At 44.6% G+C, this 26,853-nt stretch overlaps 1 protein-coding gene across 3 annotated transcripts in view; it reads right to left on the bottom strand.

Annotated features, from left to right (window-relative positions):
* HIPK2 (homeodomain interacting protein kinase 2) overlaps positions 1-26,853 on the bottom strand; it is a 140,522-nt gene that overhangs the window by 34,827 nt on the left and 78,842 nt on the right. For all 3 annotated transcript variants that reach the window (XM_051784680.1, XM_051784679.1, XM_051784678.1), the window contains 5 exons: positions 10,042-10,165; positions 7,825-7,944; positions 7,041-7,127; positions 5,803-5,987; positions 1,890-2,052 (listed from right to left, as the gene is read on the bottom strand). In XM_051784680.1, the coding sequence (XP_051640640.1) occupies positions 1,890-2,052; positions 5,803-5,987; positions 7,041-7,127; positions 7,825-7,944; positions 10,042-10,165 (679 nt within the window). The remainder of the gene's footprint in view (positions 1-1,889; positions 2,053-5,802; positions 5,988-7,040; positions 7,128-7,824; positions 7,945-10,041; positions 10,166-26,853) is intronic.

Raw genomic sequence — 26,853 nt, 5'->3', positions numbered from 1 at the left:
GTTCTGCAAAACATCTAGAAATCTGAAGACTTTTTTCATTTGGACTGAGTCTAACAGTTGCAGACAACTAAACAGCTCTGTCACTGCTCTAAAACTATGTCCTTAGCATTCATGCCCAGGCAGCCAGACTCTACCAGACCAGAGCCCATCCTTCCCCTCTGCCCAAACACACGGAAGCATTGCTGGACATAGGTCAGACACTACTTTCTCATGGCAAATGACAGGTCAGACAACGCTTTCTCATGGTGAATATATGAACCCAGGAGGAGGCTTTGATCAAGGCTGGAGGAGACAGCAGACTAAGCATTTTGCACTGCACTGGTTGCTACTGGACCCGTGCTGCACTGCCACAGCCACAGACACGAAGAATGTGACCACAAAACATTTCTTCCTCCTCATCATCCCCTCTCCATGCAGAGGCAGTGAAGTGCAATCTGCTCTCCTGTGCAACATACTGAGCAGCAACCACAACAGCTCCCACACTCCTAATCTCAGAAGCTGTAACTGGAAGGAGGCAATCCCCAGATATTTTGCAGAGACAGGAAACAAAAGAAAGCTAAGATGAATGGTATGTTGAAGAGAATTGTGAAAGGCTTAGAGCTTGTTCAAACTAAAAAACTCTTCCTGGAAATATTTCTACCACTTCTTCTAGGAACACTGGAGATACTGGTTCTGCTCACAACACACACCCCTTGCGAGAATTCAGAAATTACCATGGATCTCCCCAGCCAACAACTGATGGTGATGTCAAGTGAGCTGTGAGGAAATGAAAGCAAGTCTGCATTTCCTACTAGCAACTGTGGTACAAATGGTGTCTCTGCCCTGCAGCTGGGGCCTAGGGGAGCCTGTAGTGTGCATTTCTTTAGTCAGCAACTCAGAAAGAGACAAGAAAGGGAACTGGTGTTTGCAACTAATACCCTATCACACCAAGTCATGACCTATCTCTGTCTGAATCTGCTTGAATTGTTTCAAAAGACCTTCTGTGATCACATGTATCAGGACCTGAGTCACGAAGTCTGGTTTTCTGACTGACGCAGGAACACCCTGTAGGTCTATACAGACTCCTTTAGCTCCCTGGCTTTCCAAACACCACTTCTGCAATGCCACCTGCAATCTCTAGACTGAATCTTGAGCAGCCTGTTCCCAAGAGGCTTAAAAGACAGTAGCTATTTGTTGAGCTTCAGTCTCCTACAGTGCTCTCCCTGGAGAGTTTCCCTTCACTGCTGTAATACAGTACCGCAGTAAACAACTTCATCTGCTAGTCACAAAAAATTTGTCAACACAGCACCCCCCCAACACTGGGGCAAGTGAAACTAATACAAAGCACAATTATAAAGCCAGAGCCCACTGAAGTAGAGTGCAGTTTGTTCACAGTGGGGATACGTGCACACAGTCCCCACATCAACTGTGGCACCTGGAGTAAAACCAATGCGAGATAAGAATAAACATTATCATTAAACTCTCCTTTCATGTTGATCAGTTACAGTGTTGTGTCTGTTACAGAAGGGTTTAAATTCTTTTTACTTCAATGCAAATTTGAAGAAGTGCTGTAAGATCACAAATACTTCTGCCTGACCCAGGGAGTGAAGTCCTACTTGCTGCATTAAGAGACTAATGAGCTTTTCCCCATAGCAACTTCCAAGTAAGCAGGATTTATCACCCCAACAACAACATAAACAACATGGGCAACATTTCACCATCACACAAAATGCCACAAGATTACTGCTTGCCTGAAGAAAAGAGAATGACGAAAGGAGCAGAGGAAGGAGAGTAAAAAGCCACCATCTCTTGGCAGGCATGTTAAATGGGATGCTACTTCGCTTTTCATCTTCTAGACCCTGCTGACACAAAGGTTTCAAGCACTGTCTGCTTCTGATCAATGCCCTTACCTGGTTGTGGACTGTGTTCAGCTGGTTGTTAAAAGTCATGGTCAAGTTGGTCGATGTACTTGGGGCTACGTGGGTGATGAATGGTGTCTTGCTCTGGTTCACTGTGTCATACATATTCACCCGCCGCTTGCAAATCTCCATGTTCTGGAAGCAGGACTTGACACTGTGTAAGGAAAGGGGGGCAAGGAAGAGCCAGAAAATCAACCAACCGACTAACACAGGTAACAGCTCATCACAGTGGCCCTGCATTAGGTCTCCACGGCAGGTCTAGCACTTTCTAGGCTCTTAAAGCCCTTTGCTGTTTTATGCAGGTCTCTCTTAACCAGTGAGAGTCAGTTTAACTCTGTACTGAAACGGCCAAGACGAGAGAGGCTGCTTTGGGACTCCTGGGTGCTCCCATGGGTCTCAGCACTGCAATACAAATCACAAGCAGCAAGCAAATTGGTTGCTCTTTAGGTGACAAGGCAAGAAATACAAAGTGGCTCTTTTTAAGGACCGAAAGAGACTGAGAGCAAGAAAGAAAGATAGATACTGTTTTTTTTCTGATGATTGAGCCTGAGAGGAAAAGACAACTCACACTTTTGCCTCTGTGCAAGCCTAAAGGTAGTTTTACACGTCCTTTGCAAGGAAGAATTCTACTATTCTTGATCACTGAGGCCACTAAAAAAATCTCCCTTGTTCCTTCCAGGAAGTAGTTTACTGAGAGCTGAGTCCAGCCTAGCCCTTAAAACATTGCCCCTGTCTGGCTAAATGCTTGTACAGATGCTTATCTTGAAGCACATGAGACCTCCTCTTGCAGTCAATGGGACAATTCATATTGAAAAAGGTTATGCCAAATCAGATTCATCAATGCCCCACGGCAATCCGGTTCTGAGGTTATCTCACACTGAGAATTGGATCTCTGGGGGAAAGATTACAGCTTCTTCCTCTACACTGACTTTCCCTTAAATGTTATTGATATACCAATGGAAATTTTGAGAAGTATCATATTTTGTGCCTCCTGCAAAGGAGATGAAATACTCTCTACATTTTTAGAGCTCACCAGGCATCTACTACATGAAACTGTCAGTATTTCATTTCTATAATTAGGATACCAAAGCATACAGAGGTTAAGAAATAACAACACAGCAAACCTGTGCAAAACTATATTTTTAATAAAATCTCATTTTTTGAGGTCTAAAAACCAATACAGTTTTCCCACAATTCCTCCATAATAATTGATTTCACAAATGCAATCTTAGAGTCTGAAACTCAACCCCAAAAAGTATAAAGGCATTTATTTTATTTCCATTATCTCAACACAGAAAAATAGCAATTCCAAGCAGTGAAAATCAGCTGTAGCTGTAAAAAATCAGCTGTATGTTGATTGTTTTGTAATGATCTAAACTGCTAGAGGAGGTAAACATATCCTCACCTAAGTTTTAAGAAACAAAATGTCCCTTCAAAAGGACAACCTCATATGATCCCTCGAGCTGGTCAGGAAGAGGACCTCAATCTTTTCATCCCTATCTTTTCTCTTATTCAAATGGTCACCTCTCTTTTCCTGTGAGTAAGATCTTGATAACTGGATCTGGGCCATAAACACCTGCAGACAAGACAGGCTCAGGACACTGTGCACAGCTGCACATTATGAGCATTCACTTACAGAACTATACCTGTTAGTTGCAGAACATTCAGCAAAATCAAACACTTATCAAATAAATACAGAAGACTATTGAATTGCATTTTTTCCAGTCAAGTATGAACATAATTCCCCATTCAAAAAGCAAAAAGCATTGAAAAGAGTGTATATTCTCTACGTGGTGAACTGTGTGTGTTACCAAACAGTTTTATATAACAAGGTGTAAGCTCTACTAATGCAACACCATGTTCTCTGTTCTTACTTTAAAAAAGGGGGGGATAAAAAAAGGCAGGGACAAATCAAAACAGAAAAAGTTTGAGGAGTACTCAGCAATTTAAGATCCAGGCAGCTAATTATGTGAAATGGGGACCTAAAGTCACTTTGTTGTCTGCTTGCAAGTAAGCAGAACAGCCCATCTCGTGCTGCTCAAACTTGCAGCCTCTCTGAAGCCTGCCACAGCAGATTCCTTCCAGAAGTTACAGCTTCCACATATTCTCACTTTCTCTGCTGCCCGATTTACTTTCAAGACAGATTACAACTCCCTGCATCTCTCAAGGCTTTGAAGTTTCTATTCTCCAAACTACAGGCAATCACAGACAAAATTTCCATCAACTCGCCATGCTGGTTACAGCTTATTGCTCTCTTTTCCAATCACTGCTCCCTACGTGGAGGGGCTGCGCGGGGTTACGCACCCGGCTGGCACAGCATTTAGTATTCAGAGACCTGATGCTGAATTCTTTACTTGGGTAAAATCCTCACTGCTATCGGCCCCAGTGATATTTTCAACCTTTCTGGGGCTTCGCTTCAGCAGCCACAAGTGAGCACTTCAAAAATGAAGATGTGGTTATGGTCTGTTGCGTTAGTGGAAAGATTTCTGATGGCAATGCATTAGGTCACAAATCTCTCCTATCTTACACAATCAGTTGTTGCACAGTAAGAAGGATTGTTGCAAATTAAGAGACTTTTGTCTATGATGCTCACGTTGTTAGAAAATACTGTCATTTTTTATTTATGAGTGGTTTTTATATGAAACTTACTTTCTCCCTGTTTAGCACAACAATCTCCCATCTTGTTTTCATTACATTTATCATTTACTATCTATTTATAGATAACAATGCTCCAAAATGGCTGTGCATGGTACGTCTGGGTCTACACAGATCGTGCACCCACTACCTTCTGGTAAGCAGCTGCTCTTATCTTGTGATAAATGTAACAAAAAGGCAGCTACAGCTCCTTCAAAGAGGGAAAGCTACCTTAAATGAACTTGAAATACTGTAGCCACACATACAAGCAGAAGAGCTGACACAGTTACCTGTTGCTCTGCAGCACTCACACACACATACTCTAGAGCTTTTTAAGGAATCCCCTTTAATTTTGTACCTGAGCTCCTGACAGCCTTTAAACAGCCATGCAAATGGCACCCAATGAAGTACAACACTGTGCTGGCAACTGTTCTCCTGTCAAGTGGAAGGGACAGCCTGCAAAAGCACCTTGAACTGCAAGTGCTGTAGAGCAGGCTATTCAAAGCTAGGTGTCCTGAAGGCTTTGGAAAACTCCCACTATGTATCTACCTTTTTCACTTACACCTGAGAAGCCTGGCCCTATGTGAACTGCCCAGGGGACAAGGGCAGTGGGCTGGGTGCAGGTTTCCTGCACTTCAGGCTGCTCTGCTCTGTAATGCAGCCTTAGGACACTTCTTCACATCTCCAGCAAGCCACAGAGCCCATCTCCATTCTACACGTGTGTCAGATGAGGTCACAGCGTGGTATTTAAGGTGACACAGGCAGACAACAACCAGCTGAAAATCGAACTCCTCATCCTGTTGCTTATGCTTTTAAAACAGAGCTGCTGCAGAATAGCTTTTCCCTTAAAAAGCAAAGAGCCCCAGACTGACCCCTGCAAGATGGGAAGGTTCTGGGAGTAAGGGTTGGTTCCCCACTGCAGATAAGGTTGATTACTTCAGTAACAATCATGACTATATTACTTTGAGTTAGACTGATAGTTTCAGCACTAATTGCATAATTTCTTCTGCATTTTAATGGAAAAATACGTAATTATTGAATATTTACATAATTAATGTAGCACACACTTCAGTATTTTAAATGCCAAGCACCCACAACACAATTCTAACAACCTTGACTTGGCAATCCCCCTTTTTTTTAACCAGGAAAAGATTAAAACTTAGGGTTTAAACACCTTAACAATGCCCTTCAGATACATTTGGTCTCCACCACAGCCAGCTCTTCCCTTCACCCTCCAGTCCAAAACCCAAGGGAAACAAAAGCCACGTACTGTGTGCTGTGAGGGAAATCGAGCAAGTGCGTCATGGTGACAAAAGGGTGGCTCAGAGTTTCAATGGGTGTTATCCTCTTATCTGCATCTATCGTCAACATCTTCTTTAACAGATCTATAAACTCCCGCCGGTCTGCCTTTTCCACCAACATATCACTTCCTTCCAAATCCGTTGTCATGTTTACCTAAAGGAGAAACGACAAGAGTGAGCGCCAAAGGAAAGAGCAGATGGTCAGGTCTCCAGCAAACTGTGTTTACTCCTCGCTGGAGCACATGCCCTGCAAGCCTCCCTGTCTAAAGGGGTAGTTGCTGAAGTCACACAGCACACTCTGGCTGGTCATCTGGCCTGTGCATGTCAGATCTCTAGACAGACTGTTAAGTGTTCAGCTCGCTTGGGTCAATGGCTAATGAAACACTTAGTCACCCTCCACTGATGATGAACAGCTTTCATGTGGTAGCAGGCAAGCTCTCATAATCAGTGTATTTATCATACAAAGTACTGTGCTATCAGATACTTATCTATGTGTCCCGTGAGCAAGAGATATATAAAATACACAAAAATTCTCAGAAGTTTTATGAGAAACATCCCATTCATGTATCAGGTGCCAGAGAAAAAACCACCACGTTATTTCATGCATTTATAAAGTCTCCCCTGATTCCAGTCTTCCATTTCTGCATATTTGCTTATCAATGCTACCATGTCTAGACTTTGCTAGTACAAACTCCAGTGTTGAACCAGTTTTGCACAATGATTTGTGTGTTAGCACAAACTCCTGTCGCAGGAGTGGTTATGCTGGGATTACCTTTCGCAACTATATAGAATTGACAAGTGAATTAGTACTCCCCATTCCCCCAGACAGCCACATTTTACAGAGAGCACTCTTCTACAGCCATGGTGAGTATTTCCAGTGTCACCATTTATCAAACAGAAATATTAAAGCACAGAGAACTAAGGGACTTGCCAGTGGTCACACAGGGAAGTGTACCACATAGACAAGAGAAAACACAGGATTTCAACACTCAGAGATGAGACTTAGTCATTTTCCAAGGCTGCTTTACTATGGCTGCAGTCACCCCTACAAAGCTGGATATAACAGCTAATTTGGTAGGCATAATCCTGGTATTTTTCAGGAGCTGGCACAAGTACAGGATGTGCAGAGAACTCATGTAATTCCCTTTTTTTAGTGCTGCCAGAAGGCATGTAAACAGTCTTCCTGGTTACTCACCAATGCTCTTACCTGTGCCATATCATCCAAACAGTTGAAAATATACTTTCTTGCTTCCTTCGACTTAATCCCCGTCTCTGCCTCATGATCATCTGGCGTCTGCTCAAAAAAGGACAGAGGCATTGACCAACACTGCCCTGCAGTCAGCTGTGCTTATGTGCCCACATGTGCCTCATCCTGTCCTCATCAGAGACCACCGTGCCTCTCTTGCCTGACCAGACAACATCAATGTGATTTCTGCTATGGTTATGTGACATCTTTTGTGTCACAAGGTGATTTATCTATTCCCTTTCACTTCTGAGGATCCTCCCAACTATGGTGGGTGTCTTACACCCATCCTAGCTCAGCATCCTATCCTTACAGCCAAAAGACCACTGGCCTCTCTCCCTGGGGGACTGCGTGCAGCCAAACACACTGGCACACGAGACTCAGGGCTCACCTACATTACTACTGGTTTTGATTGTCAGAATTAAAATGTTTGCCTTTTTTTCCCCCCCAATGCATTAGATATTAGAGCAAAGTCTGCCAAGGGCATGTTTCATTTAAACTACACACCAATCCACAGACTACTTAGAGGAAGATTTCCAGGTCAATTCTAGACTTAAATTTCCCATAAAGCAATGCTGAGCAGGTGTGTTATGGGGACTTTGGGGATGGCAGTTTTACCTTGGGCCATACCCACCCCAATGCCTGCACTGCACTGCAAAAAGCAGAGACCTAGGCTCTGAGGTGACCTGAATATCTCCTCACTTCCAAGCAACTGCAAGGTAAAAGAAATAAGGAAATGTCTTCCTACCTTCAGTCTCCACAAAGGATATGGTGAGTCTGTATCCCTGTTGAAAAACCTCGTAGTCTTTGTCCCTGCACTTAACAAATATTCTGCTGGTAAGCCCTGCGTCTGTGAAATATAGCGAATCTGTAAGAGAAGGATGAGAGGTCACTGTTCGTCCTGTGAAGATCTCTGGAGGTCTTCCCTGAAGGAGTGCAGGAGGCATTTGAAACAATGGAACAAAAAAAGAGAAAACTTAGCACGCGGTTAGACTTCACCCAAAAAACTTCAGTGCAAGGAATGAGAGGAAAGAGAACTTCCCTATGGAATTCCCTCTGTTTATCATGTACATCACTGGAAACTCACCCTAAAGCACAGTCCCACAAGTCCCACTAAGGACAAAGACAGGAAAGCCCCTAAGTTTTGCAGATCAGAGAAAAGATCCAGACGGCTATTTCAATGGGGTGTCTCATCGCTTTGCACCTTTTTATGTCACTCCCTCCTCTCCCAGAAAGAATTTCAACAATTTGCTATTTTCTCTCTAACTTTTGCTGGTTTTCCTCCACCTGAGTGCACAGCCTGTCCTGGGAGCAATTTGAAGTTCAAAATGGAAGACTATGAAGTGACTGTCTTTGAACTTGGACGAAATATACTCTCAAATGAAGTGACACCCTCATGCCATGTAAAGTACTTCATCTCTAATGACAACTGCATGATGTCATTTATTATGTGGGTTACATCCACAAGCATGATCTCATTGGCACCCACACAGCTAAAAGATACTACACATGTTTCCAGGATCTCCAACTTTTATTTTTTTATAAAGGAGAAAGGGTCTGTGATTACACAATTAAAGAGACACATGCCTGGGGTGCCACATGAGACCTTAACTTTGGTATCTTCTGACTCCTGAACGTTTTGTTCTGAAAAATTGCTGCAGACTCTGTAAAACTGCTCAAAACAGTCATCTACTCTAGAAAACTCCAGGGAAGAATGGAAAGTGATTTTTAGAGAAGAGACAGAGAGGGATAAAAAAATTAATGAAGGCATAAAAATCAGCTGCTGTTTCAAAGACCTCCAAGCACTCAGTGCTTGGAAGGACGCAGTTCACTGTGCATGGCTTGCTCAGCTCTGCTGCTCCTTAGGTCCATCAGAAGAGCTCATGCACCAGAGAGGCACCAAGATCCTGCCCCAGTGCTGCAGCAAGGGGCCAGGATCAGCCCCTACCCCTTTCCCAGCTCCCCAGGAGCCCTCCTCATACTTTACTAGAGGAAGCCTTGTGCTGGGTAGTTAAGCTGGACAGTAAAGGTATGGTGATTTCTTTTTCAGCTGCGTGTTTTATGGCTTTTGGGGTGCAAATGGGAAAGGAAAGAAATCCACTCTTCATGCTTGGTATGTGATTTTCAAACGCTTGTAAGTTTTTCAGCTACGTCTGATTTCCTTTGGAGTCACTAACAGCCCTGCTCTTCACTGCAAGTTATTTCCCCTGCCAAATATTACCTTTAGAGCTCTGAGTAAAAAAATACTAGTTTCAAAAGAAGAGTCAAAACATTTAAATTTATGAAAAACTTATTATCCTGCCTTTTTTTTTTTTTTTTTTGTAAAATCTATTTCCTAAAAGAAAAAAGACCCTTTACAGGCTGCATTTGCAGAAAGCTAAGATCAGCGTGAAGAAGGCTGTGGGAATGGAAAGTGTTCCACAGCCCTGGCTTCCAGCAGCCGCTGTGTTATCAGTTTTAGGACTACAAAAAGAGCACAAAAGCCTATAGGGAGAAAAAGGACGACAGCTTATATTAACTGGAAACCTACATCAATGCGAACCTTCTCCTTCTTGTCACTGCTTTTAATATGCACTCTCATAAAAGGGTTATGAAATGCAGCTGAGTTTGTGCAGTTTCTTCTAACAAATAAACCTTTATTCAGCCCTTGCTGTTACAGCAGAGAAAGGGTGCCTGCTCTGCTCAGCGAGGAGAGACATGTACACAGCTCTTCAGTCAATGGCAGCGTTGACTCTTGATTGAGATTTCACTTAGGCAGTCAGGTCTTAAAAGCCAGCATACCAAGCAGCACACCGGTTACCCAGAATAAACACCCCAGGTGGATAACGACAGGGTTGTCTTGGGAGGGTAAGAAACACAGACCCCTCATTAGCAAAAGTGAAAAAGTTGGCATCTGTTCACTCTGACAAGAGAAGGGAAAAGCACCCGTGCACTTACCAGGACCCGGGGCAATATCCATACCCACCTGATCGTACTCCGAAGCTCCCGGGTATAGCGGCCAGCCCAAAAACAGCTCTGCAATGACACATCCCAATGACCACATATCGATTGCTTCACAAAATGGTAAACCAAGGATGATTTCAGGGGCTCTGCAAAGGAAGAGGTTAGAAAACATCAGCAAGGGGAGCAGACCCACTCAGCTGGCATAGGGTGGCTGGTGCTGATTGGGACACCCATGGAGCTGTGGCCAACAAGTGTCACTGCTCTGACAGAGCTGAGGGACCCACTGGCTACCGGCAAAGTGCCTGCTAACCAAACATTAGTTGGTGAATATTTATCCTTGCAGAGGAGTACTATGGCTGTATACAGCCAAAAGACAGCCCTATGTTTTGCAGCATTTTGTAAAGGAGAGTGTAGTGGGTTTATGTAACCACTGTTATTTTCATTCAGCAAGTGGGAATTTGAAGCCACCCACTTAAGGCCCCAACTCGAGGCTCTCAGGCCCAGCTCACTGTCCTGTGGAGAACTGAGCAGATTCCCCATGGTGAAGCATCCTCCGTTCACACAGATTGGTGGGTTCACGAACAGCCAGACATTAAATAATCATTATAGGACTGGTATAAAAGGATTACTGACTTTTTAAACAAATGGCTGTAACAATAAATCAGAGAATAACGTAATTAGATCTATTAGACCTAAGCTTTTTCCTCAGGAGGAAGTAGCCATAAAGTCTTCCTTTCCCAGTCTGTCCCAGGCACCTGATTAGATTTGCTTTTCCTTTTCAGCCCAAACAGTCAAAATGCAGTGGCACTCTGACTATGCATTTATTGTCGGCTTCAGGAGATGCCACCAAAGCACCTCTGCCCCTCCCCTTCCAAGGGGAATCTGTCCCACTGCTTGGGATAGTTTGAATCCTTCTTCACTGATGCTGAAAAGGTCTGTATGACGAGGTTAGACAAGCTCGCTCAACTCCAGTGGCCAAGGTGAGATGAGATGAATCCTGACCTTAGTGCCCCAAATGCTCTGTTTCAAAAACAACTTCTTTGTGGAAGAATGAAAAGGATTTTACAAATACTGAAAACCTTATACACACACAAACACCTTCCCTACTTTTCCCACCTCTGCCTAAATGTCCACATGCAGTTCAGTGACATAGTTTCTACTCTACACTGGGATCACCGAAAGCTTCTCTCCTGCTCTTTTTGCAACATTTCTAGAGCCCCAGCTTCTGGAGTCAGGTGATGTACAGCAGAAAGAGTAACTTCCTTTCCCACACTCCTCTAACTATAAAGAAAAAAAAGAAGACAGAGAAAAGAAATGCACACTGCTTTAAAACTTTCATAATTTTAAATATAGCCTTGAGATTTCTTGGGCCCTGATGCATATCTTGGGAATGCCTGGGGTTGACTATTTAGCAAATCAAGTGCCACCATCCGAAGCTTGAAATAGGACCCATGGTTCCCAGTTTCCCATCTGTCATCAGGATAAGATCTGACAGTAGTGAGATCATACTAAGAATTACCAATTGCAGTGGAAAATATTATGTTTTAATCACACCACTACAATCATGTGAAGACAAGTCTTTAGCCAAGAAACCAAGCAAAATGGGTAATTTTTTCCAAAGAAAGAAGCAAAGGCCTTGTAGTAAGAAGCCATGCCCCATTTTCAGTCCACAAACTTCCACAACTTTCGGTTGACCTGTAAAAATAAAAGCCCCAAAATATCTATTCTCAAACCAGCAATGCAGAATGTAAAAATTTCAGGAAATTCTGGGATTCTAAAGTTAGAATACTTTGTGTCATTACCACAAAAAATAAGCCAGAAACTTAAAAAGTGGCTACCTTTAGCCCTCCTAGCTACATCTGTGTTTGTTGTCATACTCTGCTGTTCTTCAGCCCACTGTGACAATTTTTTTTTTCTAACACCAATTTCTCCTTATGAGGAAGGGGTTAATTTTCCTCCCTTTCTCCCTTTTCCATCATCCCTGTCATCCCTGCACACTACTCGACACCTAGACAAAATGCAGAGAAAAAAAGACAGCTATGGTGACCTGAATCTCATTACTATGTAAATCCTGCATTCAAAGCCATCTGCCTCTCCCTGTCTGCCTTCCACTTTGTGAACGAAATGCCCCTGGTCACTAATGGGAGCTCAGCCACGCATCGCCCCCCCCCCCAAACTTCAAATCCCTCCCCCTAACTCAAGTGGAGGGAGTGGAGGGGTGCACTATCGGTGGGATATTCCCGATGTTATTTTGTGGAAAAAACTCCCTGTTTATAAAAATCGCTTGCACAGCTTTCGTATGCAGCACACACCTCCCTCCCTCTCTCCCCACACTTATGCTGCCAACACCTCCAGACCCCGGCAAGAAGGGATGACCTAGAATTTGAGGTTCCAATATTTCTTTTTTTTTTTTTTTCTCCTGAGTCTTTGGCTGTCCAGTGGGTTTTCCTTAAAACTGCACTTTCTGGAATGCAGTGATTAGGAGACAATTTCTTTTCTACACGCAAAAGAAGTTTTGCATCTCTGCTGCTGGGAAGAAAAGCACAAGCCAGTGCCCATATTATTTAAACACATAAAATGCAACTAAACGGAACACCATTCATTCTATTAAACCAGACCTATCCTTTTAGGGAGGGGAGATGGTGAGATAGTTTTATTTTATTTTACTTTATTGAAAGCTGTATTCGCATTACACAATTGAGCCTAAATGTTAGTTGCAATCTTTGCCCGTTAAGTCCCAAACAGATGATCATTTTGGAACAGTGATGAGAACATCTGTGAGAAGGGGGCCAGATCTAAGTGATATGGTGCCCTGCGTACACCACTTGCTGCACCTTCCTCCCAGGTTTCACGTCATAACTGCAATTTTTCCATGGACAGGGAGTGGCCCTGAGACAAAAAGATCTTGTTAACTTAATTAAGCAGTCATTAGGACAGCCCAAGAACAACAGGTATTGGACACCACACAGGCTCCCAGATTTTTAGCCAGCAGACACCTCCTTGTCTGCTGTGTGAAAGAGAGAGTTGGAGTCAATAGAGGCAGTAGTGGTCTGCCTGTCTGAGATGGCCAATGCCAATTTTGGTGGAGGATGCTACAAGTTTTGCAATGAAAGAACTCGTCCACTGATAAAATACCTCTGAACCTCTCTTGGGTGGACATTGTTCTTCATGCTCAGTTAGGGATGCATACATCCCTCTGCATATAGACCTGTATCTAACATGTGAAACTCCTCTCTTCCTTAACATAAACATGTCAATTTTTTAAGACAAGGTGAGATCTTGACTTCAATCACATGTTGTGGCACAGAGTTCCATAGACAACCTTCTGCTTTGAATAGCATCTTAACTCAGTTGTTTAAAGCCTGATTTTCCTTCATCATGTTTAAATTTGTTACTTCTCACCTCATGTTTACACAAATTGGTCTAGAGGTGAAGATGGAAGTGCTTGAATCACCTTTCCTTTAGCACAAGCTATTTTTGTGTCTCTGCCCTGTTCTCCCATGTCTGTAGCACCTTATGCCTTCTCAGTGTACCACCCCACGGATGTTTCAATCCACTTTCATTGCCTGACCCTACAACTCCTCTTTCTGACATGACTGCTTGGAGACAGGCTGAACTGACCTAGAAAGAGTTAAACATGAGGATATTCCCTAGACTTATTTTACACTATTTGCAGAATGCTTTTGCATTCCAGTCTTCCCTAAGCTTAATATTTTGTTTGCTTTTGGAGTGACATGAGGCATTTCAGCAGATGTTTTATCTGGGAGATCCTCTGAGACACACAGTCCTCCCTCCAGAAGAGCTGCAGTTAATTTAGGACATAGAATTATGTAGAAATAGTTCATGTTTCCTCTTCCAATGTTTACTGCTTTTCAGTACTGCACTGATCTGACATAATGTTTTCTGTAATCTAGATACAGCCCTTTAAATGCTCCTCACTCTTTTCTGTAGCCTAACCTAAGCAAGTGTGTGATATCTGCACGCTTGAACACTTCACTACTGGTCCACCACTTTTTACAGATAAGTAATGTATTAAATAACTATGGTCCTAAAATGTCCACTCCAGAACTGATCCTTGAATTCCAAAAAGCACTCAGATCTAGCTCAGCAATAAGAATGGTGTAACTGTCTTTTCCAAAGGGACAGAAAGCAGTTTCCATGTCTTGGTCCCTTCTCGTGTGGGATTTCTCCATTCGGCAGCTGCTAACACTATGCAACAAGGGAAAATGCCCTATTGAAGTGTGCACATCAGAGTATTGCCATCATAAATCGGAAGGACAATGCACATGGCAACAGGTCCTCCTGGAACAGCAGTGAGGTCTTCAGCAGATCCCTCCATGGCTGCATAGAGAAGTGTTTTTTGTACCAACAGTACATTTGTTTGTTTTTTTTTTTAACACAGACTCACTAAACCTTTCAATTGTGGTGAGGATCTAGTCTGACACCACACAATGGCAGCCCATTGCCAGATACCTTGATACATACAAGAACATCCCCATTTGCTGCTCTCTGCCAGTTTTTTGGCATCTGCAACACGCTTGGCACAGTAACTCCTGTCTCCTGTACAAGACGCATGGAATGAAAACAGAAAACTTTGCCCTCCTGTCCTTCCTCTTCCATGAGCTGCCCTCTATGTCTCCCAAAAAAAGGCACTCCCCTTCTGCATGTGCAGGCACAACCTGTTCTATAGCTCACACAGATCTCAGCAGCACAGACCAAAGATTTAGAAATCATTTGCCACCAACCTGGGAAAAACTGAAGGGCCCTGCCAAGAGCCTCTGTCTCCAGAAGAAAAGCAACCAGCCCATCCCCACTTTACACATCTGTTACCCCTTTCCAACCAAATTATTTGCCTGGACAGCAAAGGGTGAACTGCTCCTTGGCTCAGCCCTGGGTCCAGCAAGTCCCTCACTACATTGGAGCCCAGCTTGAATGTGCCCATGTGTCCCAGAGAGCTGCCGGTGTGGGGGACCCAGGGCATGAGGGTCCACGTGCTGGCAGCACTCACAGGTCCTCAGAGGCAGAAGTGCCATTTCATCATTTGCTTGCACCTCACATATGACCCCATCCTGCTTTCAGGCCTGCCGCTGGCAGAGTATTTACTTTAGCAACCCTGCTTTGTGGCAGGGTAATTTCATTGTCTGGTGTTTCTGTCAGGAAAATTAATTACCAGTCTAGCTCACTGGCTTTTTCACCCACACATCACAGGACATTAAAAACAAATGCCAAAAAAATTCATTTCCACAGACTGGGATTCAGAGAGCTGGGCTCTTTCTGAATTTTAAAACTTCCCTGCAAACTGTCCTCCTCAGGGATAATTTACCACCTCTGGTAGGGTCCCACGGCCAAGTGTGATAGTCTCAGCAGAGTCCTTCATGGACAAGTATACATATCAGACAAAAATATAACTCAAAACTTGATACTTGCTGGCACCTTGAGCAGAAAGTGTTCCTGCTTCTCATCTTTGGGATGATGCTTCTAGAATAAGGTTGCAGGCAGCTGCAAGCAGTGCAGACAGACCTCCAGTAATGATGTCTCTGAGCTGACATACACAGCTCCTGTCTTACTCTACCTGCTAGTCTCACCTGCTAAAGCCTGAATTCTAGGAAGCAGCAGGTTTCACATCTCCACCCAGGAAGCCCCAGGCAGAGGCAGAGAGGCAGGAGCTGAAGCCCTCTGCCTGAGCAGGCAAGCACTGACCAGCTGCACACCCAGGGCTTGACCCCACTCAGGGCTCATGCTCTCCCATGCACCAAGATACCTCCTGTGAGGACAAGGAACTGCATTCTTCATGTGTCTTACAAAGGGGTTTTTATTCAATTGAGGGGGCTCTATCCTCCTCTCAGGTGAACCATTTCTTTGGCATCGTTATGGACTCTCATACCCATTCACTCGATCCTTTTATATTTTTTATCCACTTTTTATTGCCAGATACCACAGGATGCAAAGTGCTCTTAGCTCTTATTTAATGAAGTGGAGTGCACACAGCATCTTTTTTTGTCCCTCTGTACCTCTCAGACCCCAAATCACTTCTTAAGTGAAGGCATGTAAAAGGAGACAGGCTCATATTCTGGAAGTAAAACGTTACCGTTGGTATTTCCCTCAGCCCTCCTCCTCTCCACTTGCACAGACAAGTGGAAGGGATGCAGACATCAAATATGGATGACGCCGAGACGAAGGCCATCCTCTGCTCCAGAGTCTGTGATAAAGCCAGCCATCAGGGCCAGAGCTTAACACCTAGAAGCATCAACAGCTCCTGCTCGCTCACTCACTCCCTGTCCCACGCAGTGGACAGGAGAGAAGCTCCAGACCCCACCTGTGTCACTCTCTGCAAGGGAGAGATGGGTTCACCCTCATTGCTGGCCTTACAGAGGGACTTCTGCATTACTCCTGCATCCCCAAGTTCTGGAGTCAGTTCGAATGCTCAGCTGAAACCCACAAAGAAGTGGTAAAGCTCTGCAGACCATTTGGTGGGGCCTCAAGGACTGTGAGATGATCTCTGGACCATGTTGGGAAACACCAATCCAACAGAATCTCAGCAAGGGACATCCCTGGAAGTCAGGACTTATCCCAGAACATGCAGGCATGTTATGCCTTTCAGATTCCAGCACAGAGTTCAAACCCTGGTGAGTTTAGTCAACACAGGTATTTATGAGGGAGGGAAGGGGCCACTGAGGAATGCCACCCCATCTATCACAGTTTGCCCACAAAGATGTGTTGGTCTGAGTGATAAGCAGGGACAGTGCCTCTAAAGGGCCTATAAATACATTCTCTACTTCACAGGTACATCTGGTTTCTGGAAAGGATTGTAGGTGTAGCCTGAGCCACTTACAGGGCTGTCAGACCACCAGCACAACCACCACTAGAGGGTAGCTCCAACACTACATTGCTCACATTGCCCTCACCCATCCCTCAAGATTAGTCTGCAACACATCGAAAAATATCTGTATCAGCTCAGAGGACTGGAAGCTGGATCCCCTCAGCCTTCGGTGATGGTTTATATTACAGGACATAAATATAAACTGGAGGCTGGTAACAAGTGAGGTACTGCAGGGGTTTATCCCTCACCAGTTTTGTTTAACATCTTTATCACTGACCCGGAGGAGGAGGCAGAGTACATTCTCATTGAGTTTATGGGTGATACCAGACTGAAGAGACCTGGCAATGCACCTGAGGGCAGGGCTGCGACACACAGGGACCTGGACAGGCAGGAGACATGAGCCAATGGGGACCTCCTGAAATGCAGCCAGGACAAACTCCGAGTCCAGCCCCTGGGATGGATGAGCCCTGGTGACAACTGGGGAACTGCTCAGCTGGAGTGGCCATGAGCACCTTGACTTGCGGGGCAGTGGGCACGAAACAAGGACCCGGGTAACAGCTGCCACAATAGCCTCCCTGGAGCAGGGCCAGCAGACCAAGGAATGTGGTGACCCACCTCCAGCCACATCTGGACACCACATTCAGCCTGGGGACTCCAGTGTATGGCTGAACTGGAGTAACCTCAGTGTGAGGAGGGACGGTCATGGCATACGTGACAGCAGCCTGCCTCCTTCTCCTCTGCCACATGGAGAGAACGGTGCCAGGCTATTCACTCAGGTTGGTAGCAGGAAGTGGAGATGACAGACAAACTGAAATGGGGTGGTTGCCACTGGGAATGGGGAAAACACCTCCACTGTGCTGATAAATGAACCACCAGCACAGGTGGCCCTGAGGGATTGTGCAGTTGCTATCCTTGGAGGTTTTAAGACCCAGCAAGACAAAGTCCTGATCTTTATCTCATGGCAGACCCTACCCTGAGCATCAGGTTGGGCTAAATAAAAGCCCCTTCCCACCCAAACTACTCTAACTCTGTAAGGTACAGTAGCTATACATTTCTCAGTAGGAAGGTCACTAAGATCCTTCTGCATGCAGACCAAATATTACATAGCTGGGAGTGCTTTGGGGGTACAGATGCAGGTCCCAGGGTGTTTTTATCAAGTGTACACACACAGAGTTAGGTCTTTTAAAAACAGAGAGCGAGTTACACAACAATTACTCCTGAACTTGACTGGCGTAATTACCAACCAGGCCTAGTGAGCCTATCATTGCTAAGGGCATTTAATAGCAAATAAATCATAAAAGCTGAATATACTACTCACCCCTTGACACCACTCATGTTCCACCAGGGAAGGGTGAAAAAATACTCCAGAGAACGGTGTCAGAGGCTGACAGGGTTAGCCTGGACCCCAGGAAAGTCACTCACTCCCTCCCTGTCCCAATCCTGGGCCATCCAATCAATGTCTGTGTCACTCCTGGCAAGCATTCAGCCAGCTTGTCTTACAGACCTCCCATGGCGGAGCATCCATAGACTCTGCTGTGCCCCAGAGGACCTCACCCCTCGTAATTTTAAGGAATAATACAGCTGTGCATAGCTGATTTTATGTCATGCTTAATTACAACTTGTTGTCAATCTGGCATCTATGTAATACATATGGAAAAACATAATACGTCTCACTTGACTTTGCCTATACCCGGCTTTCTGCCAGGCTGCCCCTCCTCCCTCTCTTCACCCTGCCTTGGCCTCAACACATACTCAGTACCTATAACCTTGTCTCTTTTTCTCTCTTGCTTACTATGTCTGTCTCCTTTTTCTGTCTCATCTTTTGCCCTCTCTTCCTGCACTGACTGTGGATGAAGAGAGAGGCAGACAATCCACACAGGAGCTCTGAAACTCCCTACCTCATGGAGGGGATGCACACCATGCACCTGAAAACACAGCCCTACATTGCCATGGGTTTGCATCCATCTTTAAAAATCAGGTGTCACATAGACACTCACATGTCAGGCACTCCAATAGGATCCTGATGCTCACTGCCACCACCCACATGAGGCTCTTGGAAAAAGCAATTTCCATAGGTTAATCCTGGAAGACTTTCAAGTAAACCGCACTTACATATCAAGCATTTGTCATCACTTTGCACCTTTCCTGGGATTAAGAAAGCTGGATTCAGCCATGAACAAAGCCTGGGTTTAAATGGGGAGGGAGGGGTCCCTGCTGGGAGGCTCTTCACCACTCTGCTTTCCTACATACATTGCATATATACACTTCATTTAGGTTAGGGCCTTAAAGAAAACCTCCTGCTCTCTTCAGCTAGAGCATGTGAGCAAATAAATGACTGAAGCCCAAAGCTGGAGAAGGGAGCGCAGCTGTTTGTAGAAACAAGACAAAAGATTTAGAAACAGTTGCTTTTTTCCCCCCTCTCCCATGTCAGGCTGTTTACAGAAACCAAGGGATGAAATTTTGCAGACAAAACCACTGAGAGCAGCCTGTCAGTCTCGGAGGGAAGGAGAAAGGGAGGGAGAGGGAGGGGAGCGTAGGCTTCTTTCAGGATTATGGATCATTGCTAAATTGCTCTATCAATTATTAAACCCATCACTCAAAGCGCAGTAACCAAAATATAGCAGATAAAGCCTTTCTCATCCACTCTCTACCAGCTGTTCTCCTTCTCCTAAAGCCAGAGGGGAATGAAAATTCCCATAGTTTATATTTTATAAACATAATTTTCCCCATGCCTTGAAAATAAAGATTTTTTGGACAAGGTACAGTAGAACTGAGCCCACAGCAGGAAGATACTACAGGAGAAGTTGCCCTTTTGATTAGCAGATCGAAGGAATAAAAAAAAAATCTCTCCAATCAATATAATTTCTTAACACTGACAGGTTAAAACATTTGTCTGTTAATAAAGGAAGAGGCAGGCCCCAGCCATCAATAGCTGTTAGTTGCTATTTGCCACTGCCACTGAACTGATCCAAGATCAACAGCAGGGTGGGCATGGTCCTAGGAAGGGACAGGACAAAGTGGCACGAGGCACATGGTCTGGCCAGTGGCTCTGTGGAGAAGCAAACTGCAAACATATAACCAGGATGAGAGGAAGCCCTGAGAGCAGTGCTGACAAGGAACCACATGGGGAGGATGACCAGGATCTGACATCCAGCTGGAAAGGCTTCCATGTGGCTGCTGATGTCTGAATAGACACGAGTTTTCAGCAGCACTCTGTGCACTTGCTGGAAGCATTTACCATGCACATCACCTGAAGCACACACACGCCCGAGTCCTGGCGGGGGCCTTTGATGCAGCTCAAGTTAAGCATGCATTTAAGTGCTTTGCTGAACCTGATTCAGCCAGCAAGTCCTCATTGCAATTTAGCTGGAAATCATAAAAGTCAAGAAAAGCCCAATAATGGAAAAGAAAGCCAGACCCTGGGTTTGACCAAGAGACATGCTAAGCTTGCCCTAGCCAGTAGTGATCTTTGCATTGTACATCCCTGGAGGAAGCCCTACTGGACTGACCACAGTCATGCTCGTCTCTTCGGACTCAGAAATGCAGGAATCCATAAACTTCGGAGGAGGTGAACAACACAGAGCACCACAACCATTGCCCCCAGGGGTCATCAGCTCCACGCTGACCCAGAAGCACAGAAACATGCACGGGGGGGGTGGTGGGGGGGTGATGCAACAACAGCTACATTCAGCACAGCACGACCTCTGGTTGTTCTCCGAAACAAAGGGCCGTGCACGGGGGGAGGGCTGGGGCTTTCCCAGGTTATGGAAGAAATCAGAGAATAGAAAAATCATAATTTGAAAACAAAAGCCCTATCCATGCCAGGCAGTGAATGGATGAGCTGCAACGTATTGGGTGCAGAAATCCCCTGAAGGAGGCATCTGATCAAGAGGGGAAGAATGCCAATTATGCGCTCCCATTCATGCCACTGCAATGAAAGCATAATTCTGACTCTGCTTTCTGACCCGCAGTATGCAATTTATGCAAATCCAAGCTGTTCTCGCTTCCCTCAGAGCCAAATGTCCACCAATGCCAGAGCTGGCTCTAACTTTTTGTTTTCCTTTTCAAAATCTATTGTTTTCACTGTTGAATATTTAAGACCTTTTGTTGTTGCTGCCGCGTTTCTTTGGAAATGAAATAATAATTGAAAAAATCCCATAGCACACAGAAACAAACAAAAGTTGACTTCTCATCTCCGACGGCCTCCCATTCTGCCACCCTCAGTTCCATCCCAGCCCCTTATCGTTCCAGCCCAGAACCCTGCCATGTAACGGCCAAGTGAGGCTTCTCGTGTCTGATCTGTAACGTTCCCGAGACTTTTGTTTGCAGCAAACACTGGAAGTTGCATCAAGCTCCATGGTGGTTTTATGGGATTAGCCTGAATGCTGAGCCAACTGTCAATAAAAGGCTCCAAACGATTTCTATCCCTGGCAAACATGGATATGAACCAGACTCAGGCCATGATCCTAAGATTGGCTTCACAGAGCAAGTAGCAGGTCTGAGGCTAAAAATATCAAATTACTGCAGCCTTCTTTTATTTTTTTTCCCCCCTTTTTTAATCATGTCTACTGGCCGCTTTCTTTTTTTATAATTAGAAAAAGACAAAGACAAAAATAAAGTACTTATCCTGCCTGCTCCTCGGAGAAAGGAGCATTGCCCTTTACTTATCTCTGAAGAGCCACACAGATTTAATATTATTATTAGCAGCAACTATTTGTATTTCTGTAACACACAGAAGTCCTGGTAGAGACCGGAGCCTCATAACGCTAGACGCTAAAACACAACGTGCTAAGGGACTGTGTCTGCTCCAGAGAATTGATGATCTAAGACGATGTGTGGTGACAGGGGAACAGATTGGTGGAGCAGTTCACCCAAGATCACACGGTGAGAGCACAGCAAAGCCAAGAAAAGAAGCGGGGTCCTTGCGAACAGCGTGCCATATCTATTAGACCCTGTCTTCTAGTTATGGTATTAGGGAATAGCAATAACAATACATGGATTTGAAGGCTCTTGCAAAAGAGATGGGTAGTACTGAGGTAAGGCAGATTTTAGGGCAAAATGACCTGTAGATACGACCCAGCAAGATAGCAGCCATGTTGGGAACGGCTCATAAAATCCAAGGCTCACTTTTAAGCCCTGCTTGGTGAGTCACAGCACCCTGCCTACACTATGAGGACCTGCCTGGTCTACAAAGAAGTTTAAAGAAAAATCCTGGGAATGCCTGCCCATCAGCACATGGAGGTAGGTGTGTGTGGCTGGGAACAGCAGGGACCCCTCGGAGCTGCCCCAGTTGGCTATTCCTGCTGCAGAGATTTGAAAATCTCCACTTTCAACTCAAGCCCCACTTGAATCAGCACAGTCAGCAGAGCAGGTGACAACAGCCCCCCGTACAAGTAGCAGGGCACAGCACTGTGGAAAAACATCCCTTTTCCACAGATTGCAGAAACACATATCCACTCTGAATTTAATTTATTTTTATTGCATTTATATTAGGGCCAACATCTGGAAGTGTTAAGTAGAGCCCTACTGTACTGGATGCTGTAAAAAAATCTAAGAAAACAGTCCTCGCACTAAAGGACTTGCAACCGAATTTCGGATCCCTTATCACCCTGGAAATAAAAGCTCAGCACCTGCTAAGACAGGATCTGCAACTAAGCCTGAACAAAACGCAATCCCTGACCCACTGGAGTGACCGCTACGAGCCTGGCTCCTGCAGCTACCATATTTTAGGGCCAAAGACTGCAATTGCTCCATTGTCCAGAGATGGAAGAGGTCCCTTGCAGCTGTAGCAGAGGAACAACTCCGACTTTAACCAGTAATGTCACACATCTTTCTGGAGCCAGACAGAAAACCAAAATAAAGCAAGAATGTGGTGTGCAAATAGTCCCAAAGGCACCATGATGCTTGTGGGGAGAAAGGCATCACTTCAGAAGAAAGACTTTTAAAATAAAGTCTTCTGCAAAGTTAAGTTCATTCTTTATTTAAAACCATCGCATGGAAAATTCAATTGTTCTCCAACGCATCTCTGTACCAAATCAGAAGCCTAAATTCAATCATTAAAGTGTGAAGCTGATGAATTTAAATCCATAGTAAGTGCAAATTTCAACACAATTTTAAGTAAGGAGTCGCTCCCAACACCTTCATAACATGTCAACACATAGTCATATATTTGTTTCTGGGACTCTTCAAATGTCTCCTTTTACTGTTTCATTTTTTTCTTGCCAAAACAAATCCTTAAAGCTCTCCCACTGTTCTGAAAAAAATATAAACATTTCCTGCATGTTAAAATCTTAGGTGGCCATGACAGAAATTTTGGAGAGACAAATCTTGCAGAAAAAAAAAAAAACATATGAAAGAAACTTTTTGCCGTACTCGAAGGGAATTTGGATTGACTCCCATCTGATTAATTTTAACTACTAATTTGTCCTTGGATCATACTGCAGTACAGATGTCATTTCTTAATTTGACTGTTTTGTAAGTAGCCAGTACTGTCCTTGTAAAGGGCGAAGAAATCCCCATATATCAGTAATGCTTTTGGCTGAGGGTAAGTTTAGTAATTACTCCAGAAAAACAAATACAATAATCAGAAGTACTTCCCAGGACATGAAGGCAAAGATCCACCCTTTCTTGAAAGAAGGGGCTCTCTTATGTATACATTCCTATCTTCAATTATCGTGACTGCCTGTAACCATTTAGCTCTCTGCTAAGTCAACTGCAGGGTTCAAGAACATTTCCTGACATTCTTCACATTTTTTTTACATGTTGCAATTTTATCTGGTGTATATCATATGCTTTCCTCCAGAAATGCCTGAACCAAAATGTCCTCCTCCTGACAAAGGAGTTGGGGCTTTGTGAACTTGATTGCAGCTCTCAGAAACCTCATCATTTGAGAGCTGTGTTAGAAATTAGTGAAAACAGAGCAAGTTTGCCTTTGACAGGTAAAATCACAGTACATTCAAGCAGCAGGGGATGCAAATGGACCCAACACCTCCCCCTAAAGACACTTTCATCCAGTTCTAAGCCCATGAATTTATCGCCCCAATGTCTTGGAGCTTCCCTGTCCCTCCACCAAAAACCTTACAGTGTACACCTTTGGTTTCGTTACCTTCTTTACTTCACCCTTCCCCACCTCTATCCCCGCAGCTCCTTGACACCTATTTCAGCTGTGGAAAGCCATGTTTTTTGGTTTAACTGGAACTAAGACAGAGTCAGTGCTGCTGCCTACACTTCAACAGGCAGGCAGCCTCCAGCTGGGCAGGGGCAGGACAGAAGGTCCCTGCATGAGGGGCAGGTCACTCCCCACCATATGATTTACTACCAACACATGGCAATATTTAGGGAGCAATAATAAGGTGGTACACAAGCGCTTTCCCAACAAACAAGATGGGGAAAGAAATAACTGTATTTCCCCCGTTATTCTAAGGGTAGGTTCACCAAAAGGTTAGTGAGAAAACAATGCAGGCCATCGATCACAGGGACAGCTAACCTAGAAAGGTTACTGCGTGTTCCTGCCTCATTTTTCACATCTATAATTACCCCGCCGCTTCTCCTCACGTCCCACCCATGGCCAAGCAGCAAATGCCAACCACCGCTGCTTTATTAATTATGTATTTTGCTTATGCCCGTTGTCACCGCCCCACAACGTGCCACGGCGGCTGAAGGATTAAGTAGCACGGCTCCTGTGATCCCCGCAGGGCAGTGTGGCCAGGGAAAGGGAGCTCGAGGGCTTTCCTGCCTTTCCTTCACCAGATGTGAGAAGCTACCACCTCTCAGCAGAGGCTGAGGTGGGACGGAGGTGGAAGGGATGCAGCTCTTTACACCTGCCCTGTGAGAGGGAGAAGCAATGTAGGGGCATATGAGGGAAGACCGTTTCCATTCATGAAGGGCTCAGATTTCTTTTGGATCTTCACCCAACTGAAACAAAATGCCAATATTGCTGAACATACTTAGCACCTCCTAAAGCGCAATCCTACTCCGAACAGTGCCTGTCTAAAAACAGCAACGCCAGGCTCCTTGTTTACTGCGTCTTCCTGATGCCTGATCTGAATTTCTCAGTCTAAAAGGAAAAAGAAAGTAATTTTTCTATCTACCAGTCCAGCAAACCCAACCTAGGCTTTAAGAGCCACTCTGGACTCCTTTCTTGCATATTTATGCACACAGACACGAGTAGCCAAATTATGGGTTATGCAGAGATGGGCAGGGGAAGCGCAAGGCAATGATTTGAAGACAACAAATTTGCAAGGAACTTGATGTGTTTCTACCCGAAGTACAGCACCACGTTTCTGATTCAGGGAAGCCTGAGGGTTTTTTATTTTTATTTTTTTTTTTGCTTTGGGGAAACCTAAAATAACTTCCTTTGAGAATTTGTGTTCTGTAACCACCACTTCATCCTTCTGCAGTATTTCTGGATCCAGGCTTTTCAGCTGTAGAATAATAGTAAATATGTATAAAATAACGAAAACTTCTGCCTGATTGAGAACCATTTTCTGTTCTTGCTTTTTTCTGTCCCACTAGAAACTATAATTAATTCACGCTCCAACAATACTAAAATCATTATTTTCTAACTGCAACCATATCTGCAATGAGAGTCATTGCTGATGAAAAGTGGAATAGAAAAAATTTGCTGACAAAAGCAAAAAGGTTGCATGACAAAAGCCAGCACAATGATACCAAGTTGTATGCATGTCCTGTTTTAGACTCCAGAGAAGTTCAGAGTGGTAATGAAGAGAAAAACATCCTGGAAAAGCCAGTAGGAGTAGGCTCAAAAAGAAAATAAATACAGGATTTCTCTTGAGAAAAAAACCTAGAGCAAAAGCTTTTGCAGTGAGGCTGCTGAGCTCTACAATGTTCATCTCAGGATCCTGATAGCAAAGTACTAGGTACAGGTAGGATCCAGAAAAACCAAGGAGGTATAGGCCTCCTTCACACTGTCAAGGAAAACCAAAAGCACAGCACCTGTTGACTTGCTGCCCTCTGAGGCTAACTCACTGTATCAAATGTAATGACTCTCACCACACCAAAATATTCTAATGTGGTTCCAAACGATCGTAGAGGGACAAAAAAAAAAAAACCTGACCAAAAAGAAATAAAAATCACAGAGCATCAGACCAGCTGGATCCACAGCAAACCATGGAGAGGATGCTGGAAAAAATCCACAATTGACATTGGTTCCCATGTCCCAGAGGTGAAATGCAAAACCTCTCCTTCTCCACACGCTTCTCCAAACCCTTCCTCAGACAAACTCACTGCTCCCATGCCTGCAAGCACTCAGATGAGGCTTCCCTCAGCCAAGTTCTCAGGAAAGCAGCACAGGATGGCTATAACCATGACCAGCCATCTTCAGGATTGACCATGGCACAGATATTCCAGCTACAGGCACAGCTTGTTCAGCTCTTCACCCCCTCTTCACAACTTCCCCCTTCACTCAGTGGAGTACCTCATTACTGAGCCTTTGTGATGCTCCACACCACATCCCTGTTACTGGAGGTGATCCTGGCACCTCTTCCAGACCTGGTTGACAGCTGAGATCAAGGGAAAACCCACCAGGAGCACTGGCTTTTTGCACTGATACCCATCCTGCACACAGACAAGGCACAGATGGCTCCAGACCAGAAGTCAGAGCTACCATCAGTACAACACCCGATCACAGAGCTCATTTGAATACAAGAGAGTAAAACCCACCTACACCTACTGCTGGCTGTGCTCTGTGCCCTCCTCCCATCCCCACCCTTGTGCTGACTACTCCAGGAAGGCCTGGTTTATAGTGATCTTCTTTCTTCCAGTGGAGAGGGCCACTAACACTGTGCCCAAGTACGGTTTGCTGGACCAAGGGAGAAGAGAACTGGACCAGGAGATATCTAAAGCTTCTGGTTTTGACACCACCTGCAAGATCCTCAGGGACCTCAAGAGAAGAGCAGGAAATGCCCTTATTATGTTTTCAGGGTAATTTATGACAAAATTTGAGTATCTCATGTATGATCAATTTTAAAGATCTAAATTTAATGATAGGAATTT

The sequence above is a fragment of the Manacus candei genome, unplaced genomic scaffold, assembly GCF_025592945.1.
Source record: "Manacus candei isolate 608988 ecotype Guabito, Panama unplaced genomic scaffold, ASM2559294v1 h1tg000018l, whole genome shotgun sequence".
In the NCBI taxonomy this organism is placed as follows: Eukaryota; Metazoa; Chordata; class Aves; order Passeriformes; family Pipridae; genus Manacus; species Manacus candei.
The sequence above is the reverse complement of the archived record's forward strand: the minus strand, read 5'-3'. Positions and strand labels throughout refer to the sequence as shown.